The sequence below is a fragment of the Podarcis bocagei genome (assembly GCF_964188305.1).
Source record: "Podarcis bocagei genome assembly, chromosome: 16".
NCBI classification, from domain to species: domain Eukaryota; kingdom Metazoa; phylum Chordata; class Lepidosauria; order Squamata; family Lacertidae; genus Podarcis; species Podarcis bocagei.
The window spans coordinates 41153853-41181174 of NC_138142.1; the positions used below are offsets into that span (position 1 = coordinate 41153853).

The 27322-nt window shown below is 46.1% G+C and overlaps 1 protein-coding gene and 1 long non-coding RNA gene across 5 annotated transcripts; one reads left to right on the forward strand and one right to left on the reverse strand.

Moving 5' to 3' along the window:
* The first annotated feature begins 1558 nt into the window (after positions 1 to 1558).
* Positions 1559 to 22782, forward strand: HORMAD1 (HORMA domain containing 1). Of its 4 annotated transcripts, none has more exons than XM_081173719.1 (15): positions 1559 to 1697; positions 4235 to 4290; positions 4513 to 4657; positions 5184 to 5247; positions 6645 to 6681; positions 6816 to 6836; positions 6948 to 6974; positions 8607 to 8674; positions 9353 to 9504; positions 9608 to 9837; positions 9997 to 10063; positions 10880 to 10956; positions 11417 to 11500; positions 12963 to 13052; positions 21687 to 22782. In XM_081173719.1, exons 2-15 carry the CDS (start codon positions 4258 to 4260, stop codon positions 21765 to 21767), a joined length of 1176 nt encoding a protein of 391 aa, XP_081029845.1. In that variant the 5' UTR covers positions 1559 to 1697; positions 4235 to 4257; the 3' UTR covers positions 21768 to 22782. The 4 variants fall into 4 exon arrangements, with proteins under 4 accessions (XP_081029845.1, XP_081029846.1, XP_081029847.1 ...); XM_081173720.1 differs by lacking the exon at positions 1559 to 1697 and adding an exon at positions 2336 to 2388; XM_081173721.1 differs by lacking the exon at positions 1559 to 1697 and adding an exon at positions 2421 to 2512.
* On the reverse strand, positions 12861 to 26360 carry LOC308575384. The gene is made up of 3 exons (XR_014002835.1): positions 26283 to 26360; positions 23661 to 23703; positions 12861 to 12954 (listed from the first exon to the last, which is right to left on the reverse strand). It is a non-coding gene; the product is annotated as an uncharacterized lncRNA (long non-coding RNA).
* Positions 26361 to 27322: the final 962 nt, after the last annotated feature.

A 27322-nucleotide genomic window follows, 5' to 3' on the forward strand; every position in this document is an offset into this window, starting at 1 on the left:
GAAAACTGAGCACTCTCCTCTTCATTCAATATCTCTGAGGAACAGTTATTGGATAAATTTCCCTCCTCACATCTACCATATATCTCTCTACACCCAAAAATACCCTAACACCCTTTTATACTCCCCTGGTTTAGACATTAACCCTGTTCCTTCAAAAATATGTGTGAAAAGACTTTCTTTGTGGAAGGTGTGGCATGAAAGAGCTGTACTTGACTTTGCCCTGTTTTCAATGTCAGTTTAGCAGAGGAGGTAAGAAGGTAATTGAGGAAATGTTCTCTGAGGATGTGCAGAGTGCTTTTTCCATTCCCCAGTGGGAAACTGGCCAACTTGGACACACAGATACAGTACAAGGAAGGCCTTATAGGGTACTCAACCAGCACAGCCCATCTCCTATTCAACTACTCTTGACTTTATAAAATAATTGCTGTCTATATCTATATCAGACCTAGGGTAGGGTTGTCTTGAGCAGCAATTTGATCTGTAGCTAGGGCTAAAATCATTTGAATTCCATGCCATGAAAAATCTCACATCCTGATTTCTGTTAAAGGTGGAGAAGAAGCTGCTATATATTTTTTTTTTCTGGTCAGTTTGCAAACTTATTAGCCATGAAGGAGGTTGAGGGCAGTCCCTCTGAGTATGTGGGCATAAAGTGTACACATATATGTCCTTAAAAGTGTATTTTCCCTTGTCTAAGAGGGGGCTGCAGCGCCTCTCCACCGAAAAAATATTCTGTGTGCTTTTAAAACCATGCCTGGCATGAAATTTAAAAAAGGCTCCGCTTTTCCTGTCATGAAGATGTTAACTGGTTGGGGAAAGCTTCACCCAGAGAATTTCTGCCTGCCAGACAATGATAGAAAGGCATAGAGCTGGGGGTGGGGAGAAAAAGGTGATATTTCTTTTAAGTGAGACATGGTTTCAAAGAACAATGCCATTTTATACTTAACACCCCACTTCTGTTAAGGAACTATTTTAAACAATAAGGGGTCGTAGCCAGCTTAAAGTTCTACTCAGAGTAGAGCCATTGAAATTGATGGAAGCAAGTTAGGTCTATTAACTTCAATGGGCCTGCTCTGAAAAGAACTAGCATTGAATGGAACCCAATAACAATTTTTTTTTTTTGATTTTATGAGATTTATGTCGCTTGATTGTAAAAAACGAATGAACCTGAGAGCAGTTTAGAAGAATAAGACAATGAAAGTTTCATGGTGTTTTTTTTTATAAAAAAAACCTATTTAAAACCTTCCAAAAATAGTTAAGATCTATGATAAGGTAAAAACCACCAGATTACAATAGTGATTGGTGGCGATTTGCTTCCGATAGCGTTAAAAGTTTCCATAAGATGGGGACCATTTTGGTGGAAAAAAACAGAAGTGTGGCTTTATTAAGTAACTCTGGAGAGGGTAAATAAAATGTCAGCTGAGGAAGGAAAGAATTATTGTTGTTTACAGTGTACACCCTTCAGTCTGAATAGGTTTCGCCCTGAGCGACTGAGTTGGGTCGCCTGAGGTGTAAAAAAGGCGGGAAGGGCGGCCGTCCGTTAAACCGTCGACGTCGGAGGAGCGGAAAAAGGCGGGAAAGCGGGAGGCGCGCGCGCGAGGAGCCTTTTTGCTGAGAGGAAAAAGGATTTTGAAAAGCGTGCGGGAATCGCCATGCAATAGTTAAAAATAAAACAAAATACTGCAGTCTGTATATATGATGTAAGGGCGTCTGTTTTAAATAAATTAATATCCCTGAATGATTTTTATTTAATGTAATGAGAGGTCGTCTGCTTATAACTTGTTTTTATTACTGCTTGCTAGCCGCCCTGAGCCCGGCCTTGCTGGGGAGGGCGGGGTATAAATAAAAATTACTACTATTATTATAAGCACGGCCGTCCTAAATCGCCCCCAACCCCCACGGCAAAAAAGCCCCATCGTGCGCTACGTGGCTTGGCTGTTTTTAATCGCCTCAAGTCAGACGCGGTCTCTCGGGAGTGCTTCTCCACCTGAACTTTCCCCCGTTTTATATATTACACTCCACCTCTATCGTAAACCTCAGGGCTGCTGCTGCTGCCAACTTCCCCGTTGACTTTTGCAGCTGGGCTCTTCATGCCCAGAGATTGGTAGATAATATGCGGCGGGAGACGAGCCTTCCCTCATCCTATACTTTTCTTACAGATCTAATTTGCTCCCCTCGTCCCTACCAAGCTCCAGTGTTGTTTTTCCTCCCTCAGTGGAGCTGGAGGGGATGAGGGAACAATTTCAATCGGGGAAACTTTGGCTCGCTCGATATTTTGTTGGACTACAACTCCCATCACCCCTCGTCTTTGGCCAGGCTTGCTAGGGATGATGGGAGTTGTAGTTCATCAACATCTGGGGCCGGGCGCAGCTGCTCCCCACACTAAATCAAGTAAATAAATTTCAAAACCCAAAACTAACTGAACAATTGCATCACAGAGAGCTTTGTTCTCTCCCCACCCAACATAAATCCTGGCTAGGCCCATGGCAGGGAGCAAAGGTTCCACATTCCTGGTGTAAGAGATAATAAGAATGCCCAGATGGGAAAGAGGAGCCATGTTCCTTTTTCCAGGTAGCTACGGGGGGGGGGGGGGGTTTCTAAGCCATAGCTGTCAACCTTCCATATTTTTTTTTGCGGGAAATTCCCTTATTCCAGCGCTGCTTCCTGCTGCTATCCTGGATTGTTAGATATCCCGTAGACCAGGGGTCTGCAACCTTTAAGACAAAAAGAGCCACTTGGACCCGTTTCCGAAGGGGGAAAAACTGGGAGTCGCAAAACCATTACTACATTTAACACTGCATATATTGTTTCTTACTTTAATGTCCAATCTGACAGCGGGTGGGAAGGTGACGTCGGGACGGTGTGTGACTAACGCACGCACTGCCCCCATGTGACGTCACAGCCAGTACAGCGCCCGCCACAGTGGGGAGTGTCGGGGCGCACAATGCGCCTCCTCCCCTCGCTAGTATCCGCCCCGGAGCCGCGGCAAAGGTGTAAAAGAGCCACATGCGGCTCCGGAGCCGCAGGTTGCAGACCCCTGCCTTAGACTGTCCCTGGGACAGGTGAGGCTGCTGATCCCTTATTTTCGAGGCTGCTGATCCCTTATTTTCAAATCTGAAAGTTGACAGCTATGGTTCTAGCTGGGTTTTTTTTGTCCTAGGTGCAGCTTCCAGAAGGGCAGCAACGAGGCCCCCAGCCTGTGTGCATGTGTACGTAAATCATAGCTGTCAACGTTTCCCTTTTTAAAAGGGAAATTCCCTTCTTCCGAATAGGATTCCTCGCAAGAAAAGGGAAGAGATGACAGCTAGGACGTAAATGTGTGGGTTGTGTGTGCCAAACTGGGTCTTTGACCCGGGTGAAATAAAGCCTAGCTTTGCCCCTGCCGATGGCAGGTGGTGGGGCCAGAGGCCAACTTGCAGCGGATCTGACTCTTGCCTTTGAGCAGTAGAGCAGTTTCTGCACACACACAAAAGACAAGAGTGTTCCTGCGCAGACCCACACATTTCTCCTTCCTTGGAGGTTTTTAAGCAGAGGTTGGGTGGCCGTCTGTCATGGAGGCTTTAGCTGAGATTCCTGCATTGCAGCGGGACTGGATGACCCTAGGGGTCCCTTCCTACTCTGCAATTCTATGATTCTCTATTTATTTATTTCATAAAATTTATATACTGCTGAATTGTTAAATGAAAAGCCTCGGTGATTTTATCGTTCACCCAGGCAAGCAAGAGACATGCACGGTCCTCACAGGTCAAAAACACATTTCAGCCAGGCCAAGAGCACTCTGGGTTGTATCCAACTCAGTTCTACTCAGAGTAGACGGAAATGAATACATTGAAGCTAGTCATGGTCATTAATTTCAACGGACTCTACTCTGAGTCGAGAGCGGGTTACTACCCTCAAGGAGCGGGCAGGGCAGGACAGAAGAGGTATGGTCCCGGCTGGAAAAAAAATGCAACCAATAAAATATAGTCTAAAACTATTAAAACTCTCCATCTGTGATATTAGAGGCAACATAAAGCATTTTAAAAATAAATAAATAAATAAATAAATAAATAAATAAATAAGGTACATATTAAATAAATAATGTGTTCATTTTAAACCAAGTGGGGCATTTGATAAAAAGAGAGTCTACTCCCAGGAGCAACAAATCTTTTCACATGATATGTCATATGTTAAATTTAGAAACTGGAATTTCTCACCAAAACACTGTATATACTAACACAACATTTTTTATCAATAGGTGACTGAGAAAGAACAGGAAATATGGCAACTGCTCAGAAGCAAAGAACCTCTCTGGTATAGTTCCATTTCAAAAATTTAATTTCTCTTACCCTTTAATAAGTTTTTTTTTTACAGTAACTATGTGTTTATGGTAACCATTGTGTTTAGATCAACTCAGTATGATGCACAGAAGGTTGCAGTGAGTTAGGCACTTGCATACGGTATTTATTTACCAAAGAATGTGTAGAGCTATTCTGAATCCATGCTCTTCTTAATTCTTTCTTCTTTACATTTTAGAGTGCAATAATATTTCCCAACAAAATATCAACTGAGCAGCAATCTCTAGTATTAGTGAAAAGACTGCTGGCAATAGCTGTATCCTGCATTACCTACCTAAGAGGGATATTTCCAGAAAGTGCATATGGAACGAGATATATTGATGGTAATGGCTTTTCCAAAAAGAGCAAACTTTCTCTGTAGTGTAGCTGATAAACACACCAGACTGTGATCTTCAGAAGTTACTACATAGTGATACCCCAGAAAAAGTACCTGAGCTTTAAGCTATTATTATGTATTTACTTATAAACATAATAAAAAAATTCCTTCCAGTAGCACCTTAAAGACCAACTAAGTTAGTTCTTGGTATGAGCTTTCGTGTGCATGCACACTTCTTCAGATACATACTTATAAACATTTGTGACCTGCTTTCCAGCAGAATATGATCCCAAAGCAGGGTGCAATCTCAAAATACAATAAAACCATGCAATCAATATAGGACCATCCTTAAAATATGCAAAAACATGTAATCAAATAATTATTTGAAAGTGCAGGGTTATTGTTGCAAACTGCTGTTGAGTGATTCTCCCTTTCCATTCTGTGCTTGTGTAAAGAACAGAAAAAGTTGTCAATAATAGCGTCATCAATGTTGCAACTAAGATTTATCAAATGTATTTTGATTGTATTTTAAGACCTCCGTGTGAAAATACTGCGGGAGGATAAAACCTGCCCTGGCTCCAGTCAGCTGGTGAAATGGTAGGTTTTTTTGTGGTTTCTACTTTGCAAATAATTAGAGAATAGGTCCTTACCGCAGGGAGCTTACAGTCTGTAATTCAACATGAGAAAACAGATGAAGGGAAATGGAGGCAGGTTTGAACAAGGGAACAACAGGTGACATATATGTACTTAGGTTTGGTACTATGTGCTTCCCCCATCCGCGCTATACCAGTATTCAAAACTCCTGTTGTTCTAGGCGCATTTTGCGACAGGGAATTTCATTAGTGTGAGCAGTTTCTGAGCTCTGTGCCTAAGATTTCATATTAAAACGGCAGAGTGGAAGGAAAGGAGGACCTTTTTCCTCCCCACTTCCAGCCACTCTCTGAAGACTGGAGATGAGACCCTCTTAAGAATATTAGGGGTGTGGGCAGGGGAAGGACTAGACCATATGAAAAATGAACATAATATTTTAGCTGCAGTTCATTTCCAGCGTTGTATTCTCATTATTAAAAAAAACCCATGCCTAGACTTTCCCTTGTTGCACCCATAACCTAGATTTAAGGTGCCATTTAGCTCCTAGCTTTCTTATCTCAGTTTCTAACACTGCACTATATATTTAAAGCAGTATCATACCACTTTAGACAGTCATAGCTTCACCCAAAATATCCTTAGAACAGTAGTTAATTAAGGGTGCTGAGAATTGTTAGGAGACTCCCTGTCCCGCCATAACCCTCACAGAGATTCTTAGAGTTCCCTGGCCTGGAAAGAGGGATTGATATTTAAACCACTCTGGAAATTGTAGCTCTGTGAGGCGAGCATTTCACTGGACTCTTTGAAAGAATCAATGACTGTTTAAAATGGTATGATACTGCTTTAAATGTATAGTACAGATGAGGGAATGGAAAGGCTAGAATTTAAATGAAGTAAGAGAGGTGGCATGATGGTGGCATTCCGGGAAACAGTTCCAGGCTTCAGAAGGACTAAGAGAAGAACAAAAATGTCATTTGAGAGAGCAGAAGAACTTCAGACATTTTAGAGTGATAGAGCTGGAGGATAAACGGTTATACTGTAGGTGGGGATTTTTCTGGGGAGAAGAGTGGAATGATAAAGGGGCTTGTGCAGGATTCAGGAGTGGAGAGGAAGGCATTTCAGAGATTTAAGGGACAGTGGTGTGGCCAAAGCAGATTTTGGCTTCAGGGTGCTGGCTAGAGATGAAAGTTTTGTGTGTGTGTGTGTGTGTGTGCGCGTAGTTGAGGATTTCACTCAGTGTAAATAGGAATCCAATTGCTGTCTTTGTCAGGCCCATACAATAATGGTAAGCATTTAATGAATAAAAGCAGGATTGAGAAATTGCACAATAGATACAGATAAATGGGATTAAAAAACCCAAAATGCATATATTTGTGTGAAGCAGTAGCATTTTATGATTTTTACAGGATGCTGGGATGCTATGATGCACTGCAGAAAAAATATGTAAGTTAAATATGTTTTTATCTTTAATGAGTAACTGTGCGTTCACAGATTCATTTTAGCAATTTTCATTATAGTAAACACACTATAATGCTTTTAATTTCTAATTTATTTTCTTTATTGTTTTGGGTAAATAGCTCAGATTAATCGTCTTAGCGGTAAGTTTAATATATATTTATACACGTCCACATTTCAAAATTAATTAATAGTTCATATGCTGTATTGTATTTGCTATTGTCCTGATTATGTTTTTTATCTTTTAAATACAGGTCTACACCAACCAGGAAGACCCTCAGGTAAGTTTATGATATTGCATTCATAAGTGCACATTTTATATTGCAGATGTTTTGTCCTGGATCAATACATACTTTTTGTGAAGAGACTTGCTGAAAGAGACACATGTTGACAAATGTGGATTGTAAGATCATTCAGTGCATCTGACAGTGACCACTATGAAAGATCAAAGGACACCTCTAATAGAAATCATTAAACAGCCATTTGAAGGCAATGGTTTCTGAAATTTACTGTAATTGGACGATTTTCTCACCATCTCTACATTCCAACACCACCACCTTTTTCAAACACTAATCTGCAACCAGCTTTATAAAAGTGGTGGATTCAGATTGGGAATACATTGTTTGGGGGGAAACCAGCGGCTGCGGTCCTCATCTTATTCATCCCCTTGGCTAAAGGGGTAGGGTGGGGAGGAAACTTCAGGAGAGCCAATCACTTCTTGTCGAGTTTGACTCTTCCTTTCTTTGGGAACAAGAGAAGAGTGTATCAAGTGTATATTGCTGAGGTGGGGAACCTGTGGCAGTCCAGGGGTTGCTGGAATACAACTCCCATCATCACAGATGATTTTCCAGGCTGGCTGAGGCTGATGGGAGCTGGGAGTCCAACAGCATCTGGAGAACCGCAAGTTCTCTTCCCCAGGCATATCCCTTGCCACAGATAAGGATAAAAAAATCCAGCCACTAGGTGTCACTCTTCCTCTATTTGATATGATAATTAGAATAATATTAAAGAAGATGAATTCTACATATTAAATGTTGCAGCCCAGACTTTATGGCAATCTTTTCTCTTATTATTTGCTTCTGCTGACCCTAATTCCATTAGAAAAGTGTGCATTGTTTTTTAAAAAAGAATATCCAAACGACCACAAAGGAAAGCTGGTAATGAAAAAGGGATTAAAACTGGATTGCAGTGCTTAGGCCAGCATCAAATCAAACTCCATGATGAAGGACATTCCATTTTTTTATACTGATGTTGTTTAAAGAAAGTGGATCTTTCTTCCATGAAAGTGAATGGTGCAGAGAAGCCTTGAAACAAATTGCTGCTTTGGCTTGTGAATTGACAGTTTGGGTGGCCTGGAAGCTATCATTAACATCCACTCTGGATGAAGTCTATTTAAAAGAGTCAAACCCAGCCTTTCTGTCATCAAAGGCTCTAAAAGAGATTTCAGTCCAATAAGTGGTATCCAGCTAGGTTGAAATTGATATACATAAGTTAGTCATGTTGATTAATTTCAGTGGGTCTAGGACCAACACCAGATGCAACCCATTGCGTTCAGTACTGCAGTTAAGTATCCATATTGCTTGTTCACTTTAGATACAATGAGTTTAAAAGTATTAACTATCAGTATACATTACTACTGAGAGCCAAAGTGCTTAGATGCAGATTGTGGAGACCTGGATACAACACCCCACTCAGCCATGAAACTCACTTCAGGACATGTCACTCTTGTTCTGCCTAACCTACCTCACTGGGTTTTTATGACAATAAAACAGGGGAAAGAGAGCCCATGTCCTCCAACCTCAGCTTACTGGAGGACATTCAAAGGCGGAGGATTTGTTAGACTTGGTGCTGCATTCTACTTGCTGTTTCCAATTTTAGGCACTTGATACGTAACTACTATGTTTTGTGTTTAGACTGTTACCGAGTGCTACCAATTTAAGTTCAAATACAGCGATCAAGGACCATCTATGGATTTCACAAGGTATTCTCTCCTCTCCTACCCCACTGCTTTCATCAGGCAGTTATACAAGACATTTCTCTGCCAGGCTGTTCTTGCAAGTTGAGAAAAGCCAACATGTATTCTTTGATTCTAGAAACTGGATGTTAATATGTCCCTGTGTTCACCAAAGAGAAGGCATTTAATTGCTACAGAACAAATGCTCAATAACAATCAGCCTTCAATTGGTTTCTAGTCACATTTATTAGAAAGGCTCAGGAAATATTATCAAATAGGAAATATGCAATTTTATCGGTTCCCAATTTCTCCTGTACCTAATGGATTTGACTTCCAGAATATAGATACAGTACTCTAAGCAATTGTCTTCAGCATTTTCAGCCCATGACCTACCTTTAACCCAAACATGAATTTTAACATTTCTTAAATACTTTACCATGTGGGGAGTGTAATGCTACCACTGTTAGCTAGTTTAGCTCAGGCTCAGAGTCAATAGTGGGTCCTGACTGCTTTAAACCATGGTGGGCTGGGGCATGTTGCTTAGACAGATCAGGAGAGCAGAGGATGGGAAGGAGGAGAGTAAAGCCACTCTTTGTGGGTAAGCGCTAGGGATGTAAGAAGGCTCCTGTTTCCATTTCCAGTATTGCTAGTAGAGGCACCAGCTGTCCTTGCTTTCAAATAATGGATGGTTTTGTTTTTTTATAGTAAAAACAATGGAAGTAATTCCAACAACACGTGCACAAGTACTAAGAAAGCTAGTATCCTGATGCTACGGAAGATTTATGTCCTGATGCAAAACCTGGGCCCTCTGCCTGGTGATGTCTGTCTGACAATGAAGCTGTTCTATTACGATGAAGGTACCATTTCAAATTTTAATTCTGTTCAACATCGATATGTCAGAATAATTGCTGACGAAACAAATGTTTCCCATTATGGAATATCACCAACTTTCCTTTTTAGTTACACCTCCTGATTACCACCCTCCAGGATTCAAAGAGGGTCATTGTGAAGCAGTGGCATTCGAGGGGGAGCCAATGTACCTAAGTGTTGGTGAGGTCCCAACCCCTTTTCATACGATGAAAGTTAAAGTGACGACGGAAAAAGATCGAATGGAGTGCATCGATGCAGACTTATTAAGGCAAGGGAAGGCATTGACTTCCACAAAGCTACAGCATCTTGATAAAATGGATGTAAGGGTTTGAAATTTATTTTTATAGTTTTGTAATGATGTATGGAGTTATTATTATTTGAAATTTTGACAGTATTTGCATTGCCTATCCTTAACAAAATGCTTTTACAGGTACATTTCAGCTTTGTTGAAGACGTTCTTGTTTGTGTTCTTTACACAGGAAGATTTTATTGCAGAAAACACAATGAGGGAGCAGCAAAACACACACAGGGTTCCTCATACTAAAGGTACACAGAGCATATGTTATTTAGGAGTGTTTTGCTTTCATATTGGTACACGGTGATGTGTTCTCCATGGCAACACCTTTTCTGCACACCTCTTTAATTTTATGAAACTGTGCATGACACTCTGCTCAGAACTTGGGTTAGAAGATAGGAACACAGGAAGCTGCTAAATACCAAGTCAGACCATTGGTCCATCTAGCTCAGTATTGCCTACATCTACTGCCAATGACTTTTCAGGGTTTCAGGCAAGAGGTCATTCCCAGCTCTTCTTGGAGATGCCAGAGATTGAACCTGGACATCAGATGCTCTACCACTGAGCTACAACCCTTGCTTTTAGAACATAGGAAGCTGCCTTAGACTAAGTCACATTCATTAGTTCATCTAGCTTAGTACTGTCTACACCAATGGGCAGTGGCTCCACAGGATTTTAGGCAGAAGTTGTTCCCATGCTTACCTGGAGATGCCAAAGATTGGGACCTTCTGCATACAATATGTGTGCTCTACCACTAGTGATGTCCTTTCCCCCAAGAATGAACCTTCCCACATGTTTAGACTATTTTCACATCCTGAACTTGCAATGACAGCAGGGGAGGAAGGACCACATTCCTCACAGTTAATATCTTCAGCAGTTTTTGTCTCCTTAGCAACTGCCTGCACCTTCTGGAGGAGGCCTGCCTCTCACTCAGAGAAGACTAGAGCCTTGTCAATGTATCTCTCAATCCTCTTTTAAGAACATTCTACTTATGTACAGAAATATAAACTCTTTGTTTATTCAGTGTTCTGAGAATTTGTACAATTTTCTTCCAATGCCATTCCCAGAACTTAATTTAGTGTGTGAAGAAGATGAAGACATGAGGATAGAAGATAGCCAAACTTTCTCCATCAATAGTTCTCAGGTATAAAGCTGCCTTTTTATTCTGTACCAATGTTTGGTTCTCATTTAGTTTTTTGGATTTACTTTTTTGTGGCTGGATAAATGTTTACTAGATTTAACAAGTGCAACACAATCTGACAATTAGCGGAAGAGTTCCTGCAAAATGTATATACCGTATTTTTCGCTCTATAACACGCACCCGACCATAACACGCACGTAGTTTTTAGAGGAGGAAAATCCGTAGGCATGCCACCCGTAGGCATTTCCTCCATAACACGCACAGACATTTCCCCTTACTTTCTAAGAGGAAAAAAGTGAGTGTTATGGTGCAAAAAAATACGGTAGATATTGTTTGTATGGGTGTATATTTAGCAAAATCACATACAAAACTGTGTAGATATGTTTGTCCTCAATCCAAGAGCCCAAACCAAAGCTGTTCTCTTTTAAAAAGCTGTTCTCTTTGTTTGTTTAACTGTTTTTAGGTGGAACATCTAATTAATAAGACATCAGAACTTGAAGTAGCTGAGGGAAAGACCCGAAGTGGAAGGAAGTTTAAAGGCAACACAGTTAGTGTCATTTTTAAAATAATTAACGAACTATTCTGTTGCATGATCTGAATGAGATAAAAAATTTAAGGGATGCATAACTTAGATTTTTACAGTACAAATCCTGTTCTTTAAGGCTTAGCTCAGTTTTCAGGTTACCTCAATTTTGCTACTGTTGCGCAAGTTGCAGTCAGGATGATTATTAATTCTATTATTTTTGATAATGTATTCATTTATTTCCATAGCATTCCCTCCCCCAATAGTACTCCAAATGCATTGCCTTAGTTATCCTCCCAGCAAGCTTGTGATTTTCGTAAGGCCACGTGATAAGCTGCACAGCTGAACCTGGATGCGCAGCATCACAGCCCAATTTCTTCTCACAGTTTCATACTAAGCTCTTTGAAAATATTTGATTTAGGCTCCAGTGCCAATGCCATGCCATTGCCGTGTTCACGTCCAGCATGTTTGGGCACTAACTAAGGGCTCCTTCGGATGCTCTATTTATTGAGCATTTATTCTGATTTGTTTGCAGGGAGGTTATATACCTCTTCCCATCAAATGATCATTCATCCCACACTTTTTTAATGCATTTCCCCATCACGTTCCTTACCACAAAGGGTCTGCTGTCTTTTTAAAGTGGATTTGTTGCTCCAGAGTGCTTTAAATCAACTTAAATTGCATAAAACTAAATTCCTGATATGCCATTGAATCCACCCCACAAAATAATAACAGTCTGGAGGTAACCTAAACATTTATTATAAATAGTAGTAGCACCAGTAGGGCAGCATATTCATTAGTTAATTTTCAACACTAAAATACCAGAGCTTAGGCTTTGTGAAAGATAGACAAAGCTATTGTTGTCCACAGCAATATTTTGAGGGAGGTAATGTTAAAAATGTAAGAAGCTGAGTTTTGTACAAGCTGCAGGACTAGATTACTACACGTTTTTGATAGTTTTTGCTTCTAAGGAGGCCTTGGACTCTGAAACCTAGGAAGAAAGTTGCATGAAACCATACAACCCAGAAGGTCCTGCGTTTGAGCTGAAAAAGTTTTGTAAAGATTTCAGCTCATCTCTTTTACAGACACTGTGAGGGACCATCCCCACTCTCTGTCCATCAGACTAAGGTTGTTTCTACCCTCACTCCTCTCCTAGTTTCGCTCTGTTCAGTACAGAAACATACCTTCGTAGGCATCTGCCAGTTGCTTTACTGACATTTTCACCTTATAGACATTGTGGGGGAAGATTCCACCAGAATCAGCATCTTAGGAAATGCCCTTCAGATGTACAGCGGTGAAAGTAAATCATAATGTTGTCATGACCAAGCTAAGACTTGCCCTTACTGTCGCCACTCTTAAAGAGTCCTTCATTAATTTTTTAACACACGTTGAGGAAGAGTAACAGCCTACGGATGCACAGCACGCTTCTTAATAGCCATCTGCAGACCTCTCTCCTGGAGCTAACGGTTCTTCTGTCTCTGTCAAGGGTGACAAGGGAGGCAGCAACAAAATTCAGTTAGCAGCAAAGTGTCCCAGAGAAACCCAGAAGAGAAGAAACGCAGAATCGGGCAAGCCAGTAAGTTCTTTCCATGCATTATGAGGAAAGTAACAAGAGTTCTTGCTGTGGGTGCCCCCATCTCCAGTCTTTATGAATCCAACATTTCTATGCAAAACCAGAAGCCTTGGTTTGTCACTGTTTTTTGTTTAGGGGCAATTACAATATTGGAAAATTAGGTGATTTTATAGGGCTGTCGTCCACTGTGTTTTCACTCATGTCAGTCCTGTTGATTTGAGTGAGACCTGCTGTGCAACCTTGCCCTAGGCATGTTTACTTGGTGAAGTCCCACTGTGCTTCATTGGGTTCAAACGCTGCCTAGGACTGTGGCCTTAAGTGGACAAAATGATGCCTTCAATTGCAGCCATTACAGTGAACAAATGAGGCTGCACAGAACAAAATGTGGTTTGTGGAGGTGGGATGTGTTTCTTTCTTCTGGATTCTCCCTCCCAGCTGGAGCCTCTGAAGGTGCAGACGGTGCTGGCTGTCACCCTGTCTGCATCTTCAGAGCTTCCATTTCACAGGCAGGGAGGCTGACCAGAGCAGAAACAGCAGTTCCCAAAGTGAGAAAGAGGCAAATAACCCAGGGATGCCCAAACAACTGCTGAGAGACGGACAGTTTAAAATATATGTCTCTTCAATACAACTTGTGCAATGAGGACCCTCAACAACCACTTATGTTGTAAGACAGCTCCAGAAACCAGTATGGTGACATCCTTTTCCTACACACAAGTTTTTGCTTTTTCTGGACTTGCTGTTTTTGGCTCTGCTAGTTAAAGTTTGGTTGGAGCTAAGGTATTCCTGGCAGGTAGTGAGTTCTATGGCCTACTTTTTCATAACCTGTTTACCCTGAGATCTAGGACAATGGTGAGTATTGCCTGCTGTTAGGGATGGGCAAGTCTGACAGTTTTGGTTTCCCTCAATTCCCCTCATTTTTTCTAGCCTTCAGTTGATTTCTCCACATTTCTACATCTCCAAAGACTGAATGGAGAGATGGTCGGCTGGAGCCTGCACTACCTGGTCTTTGCTCTGCCCCCCCAGCCGGCAGCCGATTGGGTAGCCGGGGAGGGGGTGGAGCAACAGCCAGCAACTAAAGGGGGTGTCACCCTGGCACGGGAAGCCTATGCCAAGTCGCAAACCCCACCCACTGCTTGGAAGAGTGAGCGTTAATTGTGAAATTCTTTTTTAAAGTCCTCATGAAAATTTATCTGCATTTCAGTGCCAATTTCTTCTAATATACACATTTGGGTGGCGCCTAGGAATTGCCGATCGGAAGGTCAGCGGTTCAAATCCCCATGATGGGGTGAGCTCCCATTGCTTAGTCCCAGCTCCTGCCAACCTACCAGTTTGAAAGCACGTCAAAAGTGCAAGTAGATAAATAGGTACTGCTCCGGCAGGAAGGTAAACAGCGTTTCCATGTTGTGCTGGTCCCGGGGGTAAGGTACCGTGAGTGTAGCAGAGTCCACACGAAGAGGAGCGAGGTCTGATGCAGAGAGCCGGGCGGGGAACAGGAACACTGGAACAGGAGGCTGAGCAGGCAACAGGAACACCGGATGGTCGGGAACAGGAGGCCGAGCAGGGAACAGGAGTACTGGATAGTCAGGAACAGGAAGCCGAGCAGGGAACAGGAGTACCGGATAGTCAGGAACAGGAGGCCGAGCAGGGATCAGGAACACAGGAAGGTCCGAAGCCAACAACGACGTTGCTCCCGCAACCTGGGGCCGGGATGACTGGGCTTTTATCCTCTTCTAAGGTCAGGGGCGGTCCCGACCCCCAGGAGCCCCGCCTACTCTGGCCTTAAGGCGAGCACTCCTCCTGGGGGCAACTAGTTCCCTTCGCCTCTCTGCCCTAAGCCTCTGCAGATCAGGAGAGGCCGAAGGGTTACTGGGCCCTGGAGGAGGCTCACCTGTGGCCACTGAGTCATCAGGCCCCTCTGGGGCCAGGAGGACTTCACCTGGGGCCAGCTCCTGCTGCACTGCCACAGGTGCAGGCTCTTCAGCCTCTAGGCCTTGCCCCAGTTCAGCCGGCCCTGGAGGCGGGGACTCCTGTGCAGGCTGGGATTCCTCTGTTTCATCCTCCGAATCGGAATCCCAGGCCATCACACCATCCCCCCTCCCAGGCCCCCCCCTCAACCGAGGGTCCGGACCCGGCTTGCTGGGGTACGTCGCATGGAACTCCCGGAGGCAGGCAGGTGCGTGGACGTTGGCCGCTGGTTCCCAGGAACGGTCCTCCGGTCCGTACCCCTTCCAGTCAATGAGATACTGTAGCTTTCCCCTGCGGTATCGGGAGTCCAGGATGCGTTCCACCTCGTACTCAGGCTCTCCCCGAACCAACACTGGCTGCGGTTGGGGACGGTTCGGGTGGAACTCGTCGGGTGGGGCCACAGGACTCAAAAGGGACCTGTGGAAGACCGGGTGAACCTTCAGGGTTGCGGGTAACCGGAGACGGAATGCCACAGGAGAGACTTGGTCCACGATAGGGAACGGGCCGGTGAAGCGGGCGTCCAACTTCCGCGAAGGTCGAGAGGGGTGGAGATGGCGAGTGGAGAGCCAAACCAGGTCACCGACGCGAAGTTCCGGCCCAACCTGGCGGTGGCGGTCGGCCTGGGCTTTGTACGCTTCCTTGGCCTGGTGCAGTTGCTCCACCAAAAGCTGTTGCTGGGACTGGAGCTCTTGAAGCCACTCCGTCACTGCCGGGACCGCGGATGCCGGCAGCACCTCTGGAAACAGCCGTGGATGATAACCATAGCTGGCCTGGAACGGGGTCTGCTGGGTGGACGCATTCACCGCGTTGTTATAGGCGAACTCCGCCAATGCCAGGTGGTCGACCCAGTCATCCTGCTGGTAACTGCAGTAACACCGGAGGTACTGCTCTAGCACCGCGTTCGCCCGTTCCGTCTGGCCATCGGTCTGTGGGTGGTAGGCTGACGAGAGGCAGACCTCTGTCCCGAGGGTCTGGTGTAATGCTCGCCAGAACCGGGATGTGAACTGAACGCCCCGGTCGGACACCACGCGCTCAGGTAGTCCATGCAGGCGGAAAACATGCTGAAGGTACAGCTGCGCAGTTTCCTTGGCTGTGGGTACAGATGGACAAGGAGCGCAGTGTACCATCTTGGTGAAATGGTCGGAGAAAACTAGAAGGCAGGTACAGCCACGAGACGAGGGTAAGTCCACTACAAAGTCCAACGAAACCGTGTGCCAAGGGCGCGGTGGAACTGGCAATGGCTGAAGTAGGCCGGGGGGTCGCCCGGTAGGACCCTTGGCGCGACGGCAGACATCACAACCAGCAACGTAGCGAGCCACGTCAGCCTTCAGGCGGGGCCACCAAAACTCCCGACTGACCAAATGGGTGGTCCGATACCGTCCAAAGTGCCCCGCTGCTGGGGCATCATGGGCCATCCGGAGAACCTCCAGTCGTAGTGGCCCTGGCGGGACGTACAGACGACCGTGGTGCAGCAGCAGGCCCTGATGCAGGACCAGCCCCGGATATTGTGGACTGGACCCTTCAGCCAGCTCCCGGAGACGATCCTGGGCCCAAGCATCGCCCCGCTGCTGTTCCCGCACCCGAACCTGCAGTGGCTGCGCCTCCTGGGTGGCCAGGAATGCAGCCGGAGGTAGAATCGTGGTGGGTTCTGCTTGCTGTACCGTGTCTGCGTTGTCTTCAGGTTTTCGGGACAGGGCATCCGCCTTCTGATTCTGAGAGCTAGGGATGTAGCGGATCCGAAACTGGAACCGGGAAAAGAACAACGCCCACCGGATCTGTCTTTGGTTCAGCTTGCGGGTGGTCTGGAGGTACTCCAGGTTCCGGTGGTCGGTTCTCACCTCCACCGGATGTCGTGCCCCCTCAAGATGGTGGCGCCAGACCTCAAAGGCTACCTTGATGGCCAGTAGTTCCCGCTCCCACACAGTATAGTTACGCTCCGCCGGGAGGAGCTGGCGGGAATAGAAGGCGCAGGGTAAAAGTGGCGCTTCCAGTCCGTGCTGCTGAGACAAGACGGCACCGAGAGCCGTACTGGAGGCGTCAGTCTCTACCACAAAGGGTCGAGAAGGATCCGGATGTTGCAAGATTGGCGCTCTCTGGAAACAGGCCTTCAACCCTTGAAACGCCTCCTCCGCCTCCTTGTCCCAGGAAAATGGCGTCTTGGGGCGCAGTAGTCGGGTCAACGGGGTGGTGCGGTGAGCATAGTCCGCAATGAAGGTTCGGTAATAGTTGGCGAACCCCAGGAAACGCTGTAGGTCCTTGCGGTTCCGAGGTGCCGCCCATTCTCGAACCGCTGCCACCTTCCCAGGATCCATCTGCACCCCACCTGGTGAGAGTCGGTGACCCAGGAAGTCCACTGACTGCTGATGAAACTCGCACTTGCTGAGCTTTGCATACAGACGATGCTCGCGCAAGCGCTGCAGCACGGTCCGGACATGGCCTTCGTGGCACGCCGGGTCACGGGAGTAAACCAGAATGTCATCCAAGTACACCACCACGTACTTGTCTAGCAAGTCCTGGAACACGTGGTTGATGTACCGTTGGAACACAGCAGGCGCGTTGCACAAACCAAAGGGCATAACCAGGTATTCGAACTGTCCGTACCGGGTCCCAAATGCGGTCTTCCACTCATCCCCGGCGCGGATCCGAATCAAATTGTAGGCACCCCGGAGGTCTAGCTTGGTGAACACCTGCGCCCCTTGCACCCGCTCCAGTAACTCCGAAATAAGGGGCAAAGGGTACCGGTCCGGGATGGTGATTTTGTTCAGGGCCCGGTAATCATGGCAAAGGCGGAGCTCCCCACATTTCTTTTTAACAAAGAGCACTGGCGCAGCAGTGGGCGAGGTAGAAGGCCTAATGAACCCACGCTCCAGGTTCTTGCGCAAGAAGTCCTGTAAAGCCTCGCGCTCTGGCTCTGTTAACGAGTATAAGCGACTCACCGGTAGAGGCGCTCCGGGCTGGAGGTCTATGCCACAGTCAAAGGACCGATGCGGCGGCAGCTGGTCTGCCCCCCGTTCCTCAAACACGTCGTGATAGTCCCGGTATTCAGCGGGGAGCGTTGCAGCAACCTCCTCAGTGGGCGCAGCTGCTAGCATCTCAGTCTCAGCAGGAGAACTGGGGTCTGGGAAGTGTACAGTCCGTTTGACCCAGTCAATCCGCACATTGTGAGCCTCCAGCCAGTCCATCCCAAGCACCAGGGGGAACCGGGGCATGGAGGCAATATCCAGAGTTCGCATCTCACGGTGCTGCTGGAGGCACAGGACCAGGGGCTGGGTCTCCTGAGTGACGGCACCCGAACGCAGGGGCCGTCCGTCGATTGCCTCCACCTGCACCGGTTCTGGCTTGTTCCGAAGTGGCACCCGATGCTGGGCAGCAAAAGCAGCGTCCATATAAGAGCGGGTTGCGCCCGAATCCACCAGCGCATGGGTAAGAATCCATGGCCCTCCTGGAGGGTATAGATGTACCGGAACCATAAGGTGTTGTAATTCAATTGGTGCGGCCCCATTCTGTGCTGTTTGGGACCCCAGGTAGCCAGGGCCACCAGCTACTGGGGTTTGGTGGTTTCCCTGCGGCTGGCGTTTCTCAGGACAGGACCTTGCATAGTGTCCGCTTCCGCCACAATAGAGACAAAGATTCCCCTCCCGACGCCGCGACTTCTCCGCGGGGGAGAGGCGTGGCCGCACTGCCCCAAGCTGCATAGGTTCCTCCAATGACTTAGCTGGGCCCGTGGGGCTGCTGGTAGACACTGGGGCCAAGAACTGGAGGTGCCGGCGGTCCCGAGCCTGACGCCGGTCCTCTAGCCGATCGTCAATCTGTAGACTCCATTGGATAAGGGTGTCTAGCGTGGTGGGGCGTTCCATCGTGGCCAGCTGGTCCAGTACCTCATCTGAAAGCCCCTCGAGATACTGGTCCCGGAGAGCCGAGTCGTTCCAGGTCAAGTCCTGTGCCAGCAGCCGGAATTCTGTGGTGTATGCGGCCACCGTGGACTTGCCCTGTCTCAACCGCCGAATCGCCCGGTTGGCTTGACTCCCTTTCTGGGGGTTGCCGAACGCGGCCTCCAAACGATTGCAAAACCCCGTATAGTCTGCCAGCAAGGGGGAGTCTTGCCTGAGTAGCGGCAACGCCCACTTGGCCGCCTGGTCCTTTAACAAACTAATCAAAAAGTGCACCTTGGTGCGGTCGTCAGGAAAGTTCCGGGCTCGCCCCTGAATATATAGCTTGGCCTGGGCCAGGAACATAGGAAAGCTGGCCGGGGCTCCATCAAATTTCTTAGGCAAAGCCACTGGGTACTTGCCAGGAGTCGGGGCGTCGGCCCCAGGAGCCGGTAGGGCTTCTAAGCGTTGCTGAAGTGCCACGACCGCGTCACTGAGCTGCTGCACGGTGTGAGTCAAGGCCTGGTTCTCCTGGGCCAAAGTCACTAGTGCAGCCGCCTGGTCCTCCATGGCCTCTGGCTCTTCCCGAACGCACCCCTACAAGGGGGAGTGCGGGTGTGGCGGGAGCAAACTGTGCTGGTCCCGGGGGTAAGGTACCGTGAGTGTAGCAGAGTCCACACGAAGAGGAGCGAGGTCTGATGCAGAGAGCCGGGCGGGGAACAGGAACACTGGAACAGGAGGCTGAGCAGGCAACAGGAACACCGGATGGTCGGGAACAGGAGGCCGAGCAGGGAACAGGAGTACTGGATAGTCAGGAACAGGAAGCCGAGCAGGGAACAGGAGTACCGGATAGTCAGGAACAGGAGGCCGAGCAGGGATCAGGAACACAGGAAGGTCCGAAGCCAACAACGACGTTGCTCCCGCAACCTGGGGCCGGGATGACTGGGCTTTTATCCTCTTCTAAGGTCAGGGGCGGTCCCGACCCCCAGGAGCCCCGCCTACTCTGGCCTTAAGGCGAGCACTCCTCCTGGGGGCAACTAGTTCCCTTCGCCTCTCTGCCCTAAGCCTCTGCAGATCAGGAGAGGCCGAAGGGTTACTGGGCCCTGGAGGAGGCTCACCTGTGGCCACTGAGTCATCAGGCCCCTCTGGGGCCAGGAGGACTTCACCTGGGGCCAGCTCCTGCTGCACTGCCACAGGTGCAGGCTCTTCAGCCTCTAGGCCTTGCCCCAGTTCAGCCGGCCCTGGAGGCGGGGACTCCTGTGCAGGCTGGGATTCCTCTGTTTCATCCTCCGAATCGGAATCCCAGGCCATCACACATGTGCTGCTCTGGTTTCGCCAGAAGCGGCTTAGTCATGCTGGCCACATGACCCAAAAAAACTATCTGTGGACAAATGTCGGCTCCCTCGGCCAGTAAAGCAAGATGAGCACCGCAACCCCAGAGTCGTCCACGACTGGACTTAACTGTCAGGGGTCCTTTACCTTTTTATACACATTTGCAGAATATACACATTTTTGCAAAGCAATTTTTCCTAACATAATGCTCTTTTGTATGTTCTTTTTGACTAATTTGTGCACTTTTATGCACTTCGTCCCAGTATGCCTATTTTTGTGTATATCTGTACTGGGGCAAAGTGCACAAAAGTGCACACATTTTTGTGTATACTGGGGAATATCTGTGCATAATATGTGCACTTTGCCACAGTGTACACATTTTTTGTACACAATACTTGGCTGGAGAACAGCACTGCAAAATCCAGAAAAGGTGGGGAAAATGTCAGGCTGGATGGATGCAAGGCAGGGTTCAGCCTGTGCTCTGGGGAACATGGAGCTCTGAGCTTTCTCCAGCAAGGAGAACAAGCTGAAACGGAGACCTTATACAGTGGTACCTCTGGTTACGTACTTAATTCGTTCCGGAGGTCCGTTCTTAACCTGAAACTGTTCTTAACCTGAAGCACCACTTTAGCTAATGGGGCCTCACTCTGCTGCTGCGCCACTGTTGTGCGATTTCTGTTCTCATCCTGAAGCAAAGTTCTTAATCCGAGGTGCTACTTCTGGGTGAGCGGAGTCTGTAACCTGAAGCGTATGTAACCTGAAGCATATGTAACCCGAGGTACCACTGTATAGCAGTAGCAGCAGCAGCAGCAGCAATAGCAGTGGCAGGGACAGTCTAATTGATATAGCCATCTGTGCTGCAAGATGCTGCTCTACTTAAAGGACCCGGCCTTCAGCACTCGTCTCCTACTGTGATAAGCAGGGGAGCTACAGGCCTTTCTGAGTCTTCTCCAGGGGAGTCCTCTGAGACAGAATGGCAGTGCCACATCCTCAGGCTGAGGCAGGGGCACATGGTCCAGCAGGTTCATCTGAGAGCGCTTCTGGGGCTGGCCCTGCAGGCCCTTTCCCCTCCTGCTTCAGAGTCCTCGTTCTCATCCCCTACAGATGAGGAATCTGACACCAGGGTCATCAATGACAGCCTGGTGCTGGTGTCAGGCTTTGGGGTGGGTGTGGGGGGAGGCTGATTTACAATTCTGCTCAGTTAAAGTGCGTAGTTCCTATTTGATCAGATAGAATTGAAATTCCCATTTGATCAGTGACATATCACAGATGCATGGTTTATAGGGCAATTGTAGCCAACCCTTCACTGAAAAACCAGCAGAGAGGACACAAAGTTATTTGTTCTCTGTAACTCAGCATTATTGGGCTCTACCTGACAATATTTAGGTGCGTTAGAGTAAGACAGTAGGTTGCTTTTAATGGTTCTACTCTGAGTTTGACTAAATAATACTTCATTGTCTTTTTTAAAAAGGTTTATCATCTTGAGTTCTTTTCTGGTGAAGACTCAGTTCCCAAACGGAGAAAAATCAGTGAACCAAAAGAGCGGATTTAGATATTGGCTTTCAAATGTTTATTATTTCCCGTTATCCCCCCTCCCTAGAATGTTTTTCTCATTATACCCAGTATTTTGATGTTTTAGAGGGGGTATAGTTTAACCTGTTAAAGCCATCCAACATTTTTCAGTGCTTTTATTTGCAGTTAAGAGTACAGGCTTTTAATTCAGGGAAATGTAAAATCTAGTCTTGTAAAATTTCACTTGTCAATGTGGATAAAGAGCTGCTGCTTTATCTGAGGCCTGATTTAAATGTAATATTGGGTGTGCAAGAAAATATACCCATGTGGCATTTCATGTAGTCAGGCTCACATTAAATTTGGGGCTCTGAGCTGTTACCTGTACAGTGTGCCCAGGCAATGAATCTCAAGTGTGCTTAATGTTGCATGCACAGGTGAAATGAGACCCAACAGCAGTTTAAATTGGGCCAGAGGGAAATGTCCTTAAGAACAAACTATGATAAATTGATTCCAAATGGAAAACTTTCAGGCAGTATTATTACTGCCATGTGAATTAAAAGAAGGAAAAAGCTAAAGGTTTGTAACTCAACCTCCTAGATTTTGGGACTGCAACTCCCATCAGTCCCAGGGCTGATAGGAGTTGTAGTCCAAAAAATGGGGGGACGGGACACCAGCTTGGGGAAGGATGTTGTAACCAGTAGCCTCATCCACAGAAAAAGTTAATCACATCTAAATACTGTGGAATGAGATCTCACAAAATTGACTTAAGCCCCATGGATTCCAACAGTTCTTAGGCACATCTTACTTTCTCTGGAGCTAACAATTAACTTTTAAAGCATTTGTTACTTTGTTTTCTGTTACTAGAAGTGTTATAAAAAAAAATGTAGAAAAAATGTTTAAAAATTTTATGCTATATAATTCTTGAAACATAATGGAAGTATGACTCGAGAACATATTGATTTCTGATTAAATGTTTATAGAGGTCTGCAGTGCATGTGCTTTGTTTTAGACCTTCTAATTTTATAGCCACAATAAAATATTTACAACTTGAACAAGCTGCCTCTTTTCAGAATGTTTGTTTTAAATGTTGATTCCTGCCTCATCACTGGGTGCTCCCAATCTTTCTGTGATTGCCATGTTCCTTTTCAGAATACTGTAAAGAAATAACTGATATTTTCGCAATAACTCTTTGGAACCTTACTCCACATGAAGCAAAATTACTGTATTTTTCGCTCTATAAGACGCACCAGACCACAAGACGCACCTAGTTTTTGGAGGAGAAAAACAAGGGAAAAAATATTCTGAATCTCAGTAGCCAAAACAGCAAGAGGGATTGCTGTGCAGTGAAAGCAGGAATCCCTCTTGCTGTTCTGGCTTCTGGGATAGCTGCGCAGCCTGCATTCGCTCCATAAGACGCACACACATTACCCTTACTTTTTAGGAGGGAAAAAGTGAGTCTTATAGAGCAAAAAATACGGTATATGGCATCCAAAGCAGTGGCATCTAGTGCCACAGTCATCTTTCAATAATTTATTCTCTGGATGCCACAAACCTCATACAAAATGATTCATTGGTTATTTGGGTGGGGGCACCATGGTTGACAGACAGCATCCTCAAAAATAACATCAGGAGTCCTGGTTGGTTGGTTTTTATTGGGTTTTGATATTGTTTCTTGGATTTTATATTGGTTAGCCAATGTGGATGGAAATGCAGGATATGCATTTGCTTAAATAAGTGGGGAGGAGGGGCTTCCCTTCAGCTTCCAGGACTGGCTCAACCTGATAAGCAGGGGAAAGATTTCTGGCCTTGTACGGTCTGCCATTTTGAATGCCACAGTGGAGGAGGAAAGGGGTAGAAGTTCAGTTTGGTTCACATTTTACTGTGAACATACCTAACACTTTCTAAAATAATAGCTGCGTTTTGGCTCACTTACCTTCTGAAATTCCCACTCCTAATTTTGCAATGCAGTTCTGCATCTATGCACAAAAATGTGTATATTAGTGAAAATAACCTAGAAAAATCTGCAGTTGGAACAATTGCTTCCAAAGATGTGCATTTTGGAAAGCTGCATACAAAACAGTTGGGAGAAATGCAAACTAAAATGTTGGCATATCTTAAGGGGCTTCTTTTAAAAACACACACAAGCTGAAGGAGAAATATGGATAACTAAATTTAGGATTGGGAAAAATGAGAAACTGAAATACAGTGGTGCCTCGCAAGACGAAATTAATTCGTTCCGCGAGTTTTGCCGTCTAGCGAATTTTTCGTCTTGCGAAGCACGGTTTAAACGGCTTAACAAAGTCGCAAGACGTTTTCGTCTTGCGAAGCAAGCCCATAGGGAAATTCGTCTTGCGAGGCAAATCGCGGACGAAAAAACCTTTCGTCTAGCGAGTTTTTTGTCTTGCGAGGCATTCGTCTTGCGAGGTACCACTGTACTGTAGATTGAAATTGTTTAGTCAATGAATCAAAGCTGGAAAGGAGACTTCTAGGCATCCAGTCTCTCCTGCTCAGCGCACAAAATCCAGATAGCTGTCCAGCATCTGTTCCCTCCAGCAAGGGAAAGCCCAATCTCTGCAAGTTGTAGCAAAATTTCAGGGGGTTCCAGGCACTCAGCCATTGTTGCATTTCCGTTGGGAAAATCGAGGCACAGCGGAGGCTAGTGTCTTGTAAGAAATATGGTTTATTTTACACATCTTTACACCTGGAGTCTATGATGTGCTGCAGAATATCATATCCCAATAGTGTCTCTCGTTGCACCTCAAAGCTTCAGCAAGCTTGGGTCCAATGCAGCAGTCAGTCATGCCCCCCCCCCCCCACGTCTCTCGGAGCAGCCTCCTCCAGCCAATTGCTGCATGGAGTTCTGGCCCCTCCTTTCCAAAAGCTGCTGCTCAAAACTGAAGGAGATGAGGACAGGTGCCCCACCTAGGCCCGAAGTCACCCCCCTCAATAATCACCCCAGGCCTCAAAACTGTCCAAAATTCCCTTTCTCTCTTCTAAAAACCCACAGCTAAAGCTTTCCTCTGCTTTTCTCACAAGATGCTGTGCATAGGCAAAATGTTACTTTTATCAGTATGAGAGAGCTTCAAAAGCTAATGAATAGGCTCTGTCAATGCCAAGCATAAGCAAGCCTGAGAACTGAATTTTATCTCAGTCTAGTTGCAACATCTTGGACATGCTGAACGCAAGGCTTCTCATCCCCCTTTCCTGGGAAAGGTGCCAAGAGTTCAATAGTCTCAAGACAGGAGCTTTCTGTTCATGCTCAGGGGAACTCATGGGGTGGGACTCTTGAAGAGGAGGAGAAAGGGGTGGGAACTGGAAGGGGAATATATGCTCTGTGCAAATGGCTGTGAACCCGTGCTTGTTTGTGAGTTATCACACTTGCTCCTTCTACCAGTTCATGGATGGTAGAAATAAAGCTTTTTCTCCGAAACTATTCATTGAGTGTCTGTTTGACTCCCACTCCCTCTCCCGGGTGCAATTCTTTTTCCCACCCGAGGGCAAAGCCTCATAAGGCTACAAAAACATCATTTTAAAAGACACTTTTTTTTCCTGGCAACCTTCCCCTTCCTTGTCTGCTGCTGAATGTCTTACCTGTTTTGTTAGAGTACTGATTGTTCTATGTTTATTAATGGCTGCACTCAGCTTGCCTTGCCAGGCTGGTCCGGCTCCCCAGCATAGGCCAAGTACAGGAATTTCCATGTTTGGCACAGTTTAATCAAACCATCATTCTAACTTTTGCTAATTCTACCAGAATCTATAACAGTATAAAAGGAGAATTCCTGGATGCCAAGATCCAAGTTTGGGTCAAGTGCTCTTTGGTGAGAGAACCCCAGCAGAGATTTAAAGTCACAAAATATGCTGCAAAGTAAAGTGTGGAAATATAGACTGTTAGACCTTTAAAAATATGACCTTGTGAGTGAGTTCCAAAATAGTCCCATCTTCCCCCTGTAAAGAAAAAGACCACATGCGTGGTAAGTTAAAAACAGTTTACTTGCAAGCTCTCCAAAGGGACAGATTCATGTGCTTTTCCACGCAGCATTCAGAAAAAAATTGCATAGGCTATAAAACTTGGCTTGTTATACTGGTAAAAAGTTCCTAAATTATGGACATAGGAACATAAGAATAGTTTGTAAGAGCCATGCGGTCTGAGCTTGCAGCAACCAACTCAGACCTCTTTACATGATGAGTTCAGGTAAAATTAGTAGTATTGCCTTTTTATCTTGACAGGGACTCAAAGTCTTCATTGAGAGTGAAAGTGCATAAATCTGTTTGTGTATTATATCTGGCTTAATAAAGAAATATATTAAATCAATTAAGTGTGTATATTAAATAAGATTAACTATATTGAGAACACTTTAATTTACGATATACAATATCTTTATTGCAACCAAGGTGAGCCAAGCGTGCCAAGACAGCTTACTTCATGGTCTTCCCCCTTCATGCGTTAATTCAACTTAAGTATGTTGGTTTTATGAGGCTGGTTATTCCACACATTGTTTCTTTAGGTCAGTGATGGTGGCCCTTAAGGGATCTCTATCCGGCCCTCAGGACTCACCCCAGGCCACACACCATAGCTGTCAACCGTCCCTTATTTGGTGGGAAACTCCCTTATCCCAGCGCCGTGTCCCGCTGCTGTCCCTTATTGATGATGATAATAATAATAATAATAATAATAATAATAATAATAATAATAATAATAATAATTTATTTATACCCTGCCCTCCCCAGCCACGGCCGGGCTCAGAGCGGCTTACAAGCAATAATAAAAACAAGATGAATGATTACAACTTAAAAACAAAAATAAAATACAACATTAAAATAATGGAACATTAAAATATTAAAATGTAGCCTCATCGCAGGAGGAGAAGGAAAAGAAAAAAGAGAGGGAGGGAGGGAATCAAATTGGCTCCAAGCCAAAGGCCAGGTGGAACAACTCTGTCTTACAGGCCCTGCGGAAAGAGATCAGATCCTGCAGGGCCCTGGTCTCAGGAGACAGAGCGTTCCACCAGGCCGGAGCCATCACTGAAAAGGCCCTGGCTCTGGTTGAAGCCAATCTAACTTCCTTAGGGCCCGGGACCACTAGGGTGTTGCTATTTATGGACCTTGAGGCTCTCCGTGGGGCATACCAGGCGAGGCAGTGCTGTAGGTACGAGGGTCCTAGTCCATGAAGGGCTTTAAAGGTCAAAACCAGTACCTTAAATCTGACCCTGGACTCCATCAGGAGCCGGTGCAGCTTGAAAAGCACTGGGTGAATATGCTCCCATGGCAGAGACCCCGTGAGGAACCTCGCTGCAGCATTCTGCACCCACTGGAGTTTCTGGAACAGCTTCAAGGGCAGCCCCGCATAGAGTGAATTACAGTAGTCAAGCCTGGAGGTGACCGTCGCATGGATCACTGTGGCCAGGTTACTGATGATGTCCCTTAAATTTCCCGGGTTTCATGTTCGCCCGGCTCCGGAGGGAAGCGGTGGCTCGGGGTCCTCTGCTGCGCACGAGAGCGCGCGCACAAGCTGCCGCGTCTCCGTCTCTCCCTTTTCCCCCTCAGGGGCGCATCGTGAGGAGACGGGTGGGCAGGGAGCCCTTCTCTTGCGAGACT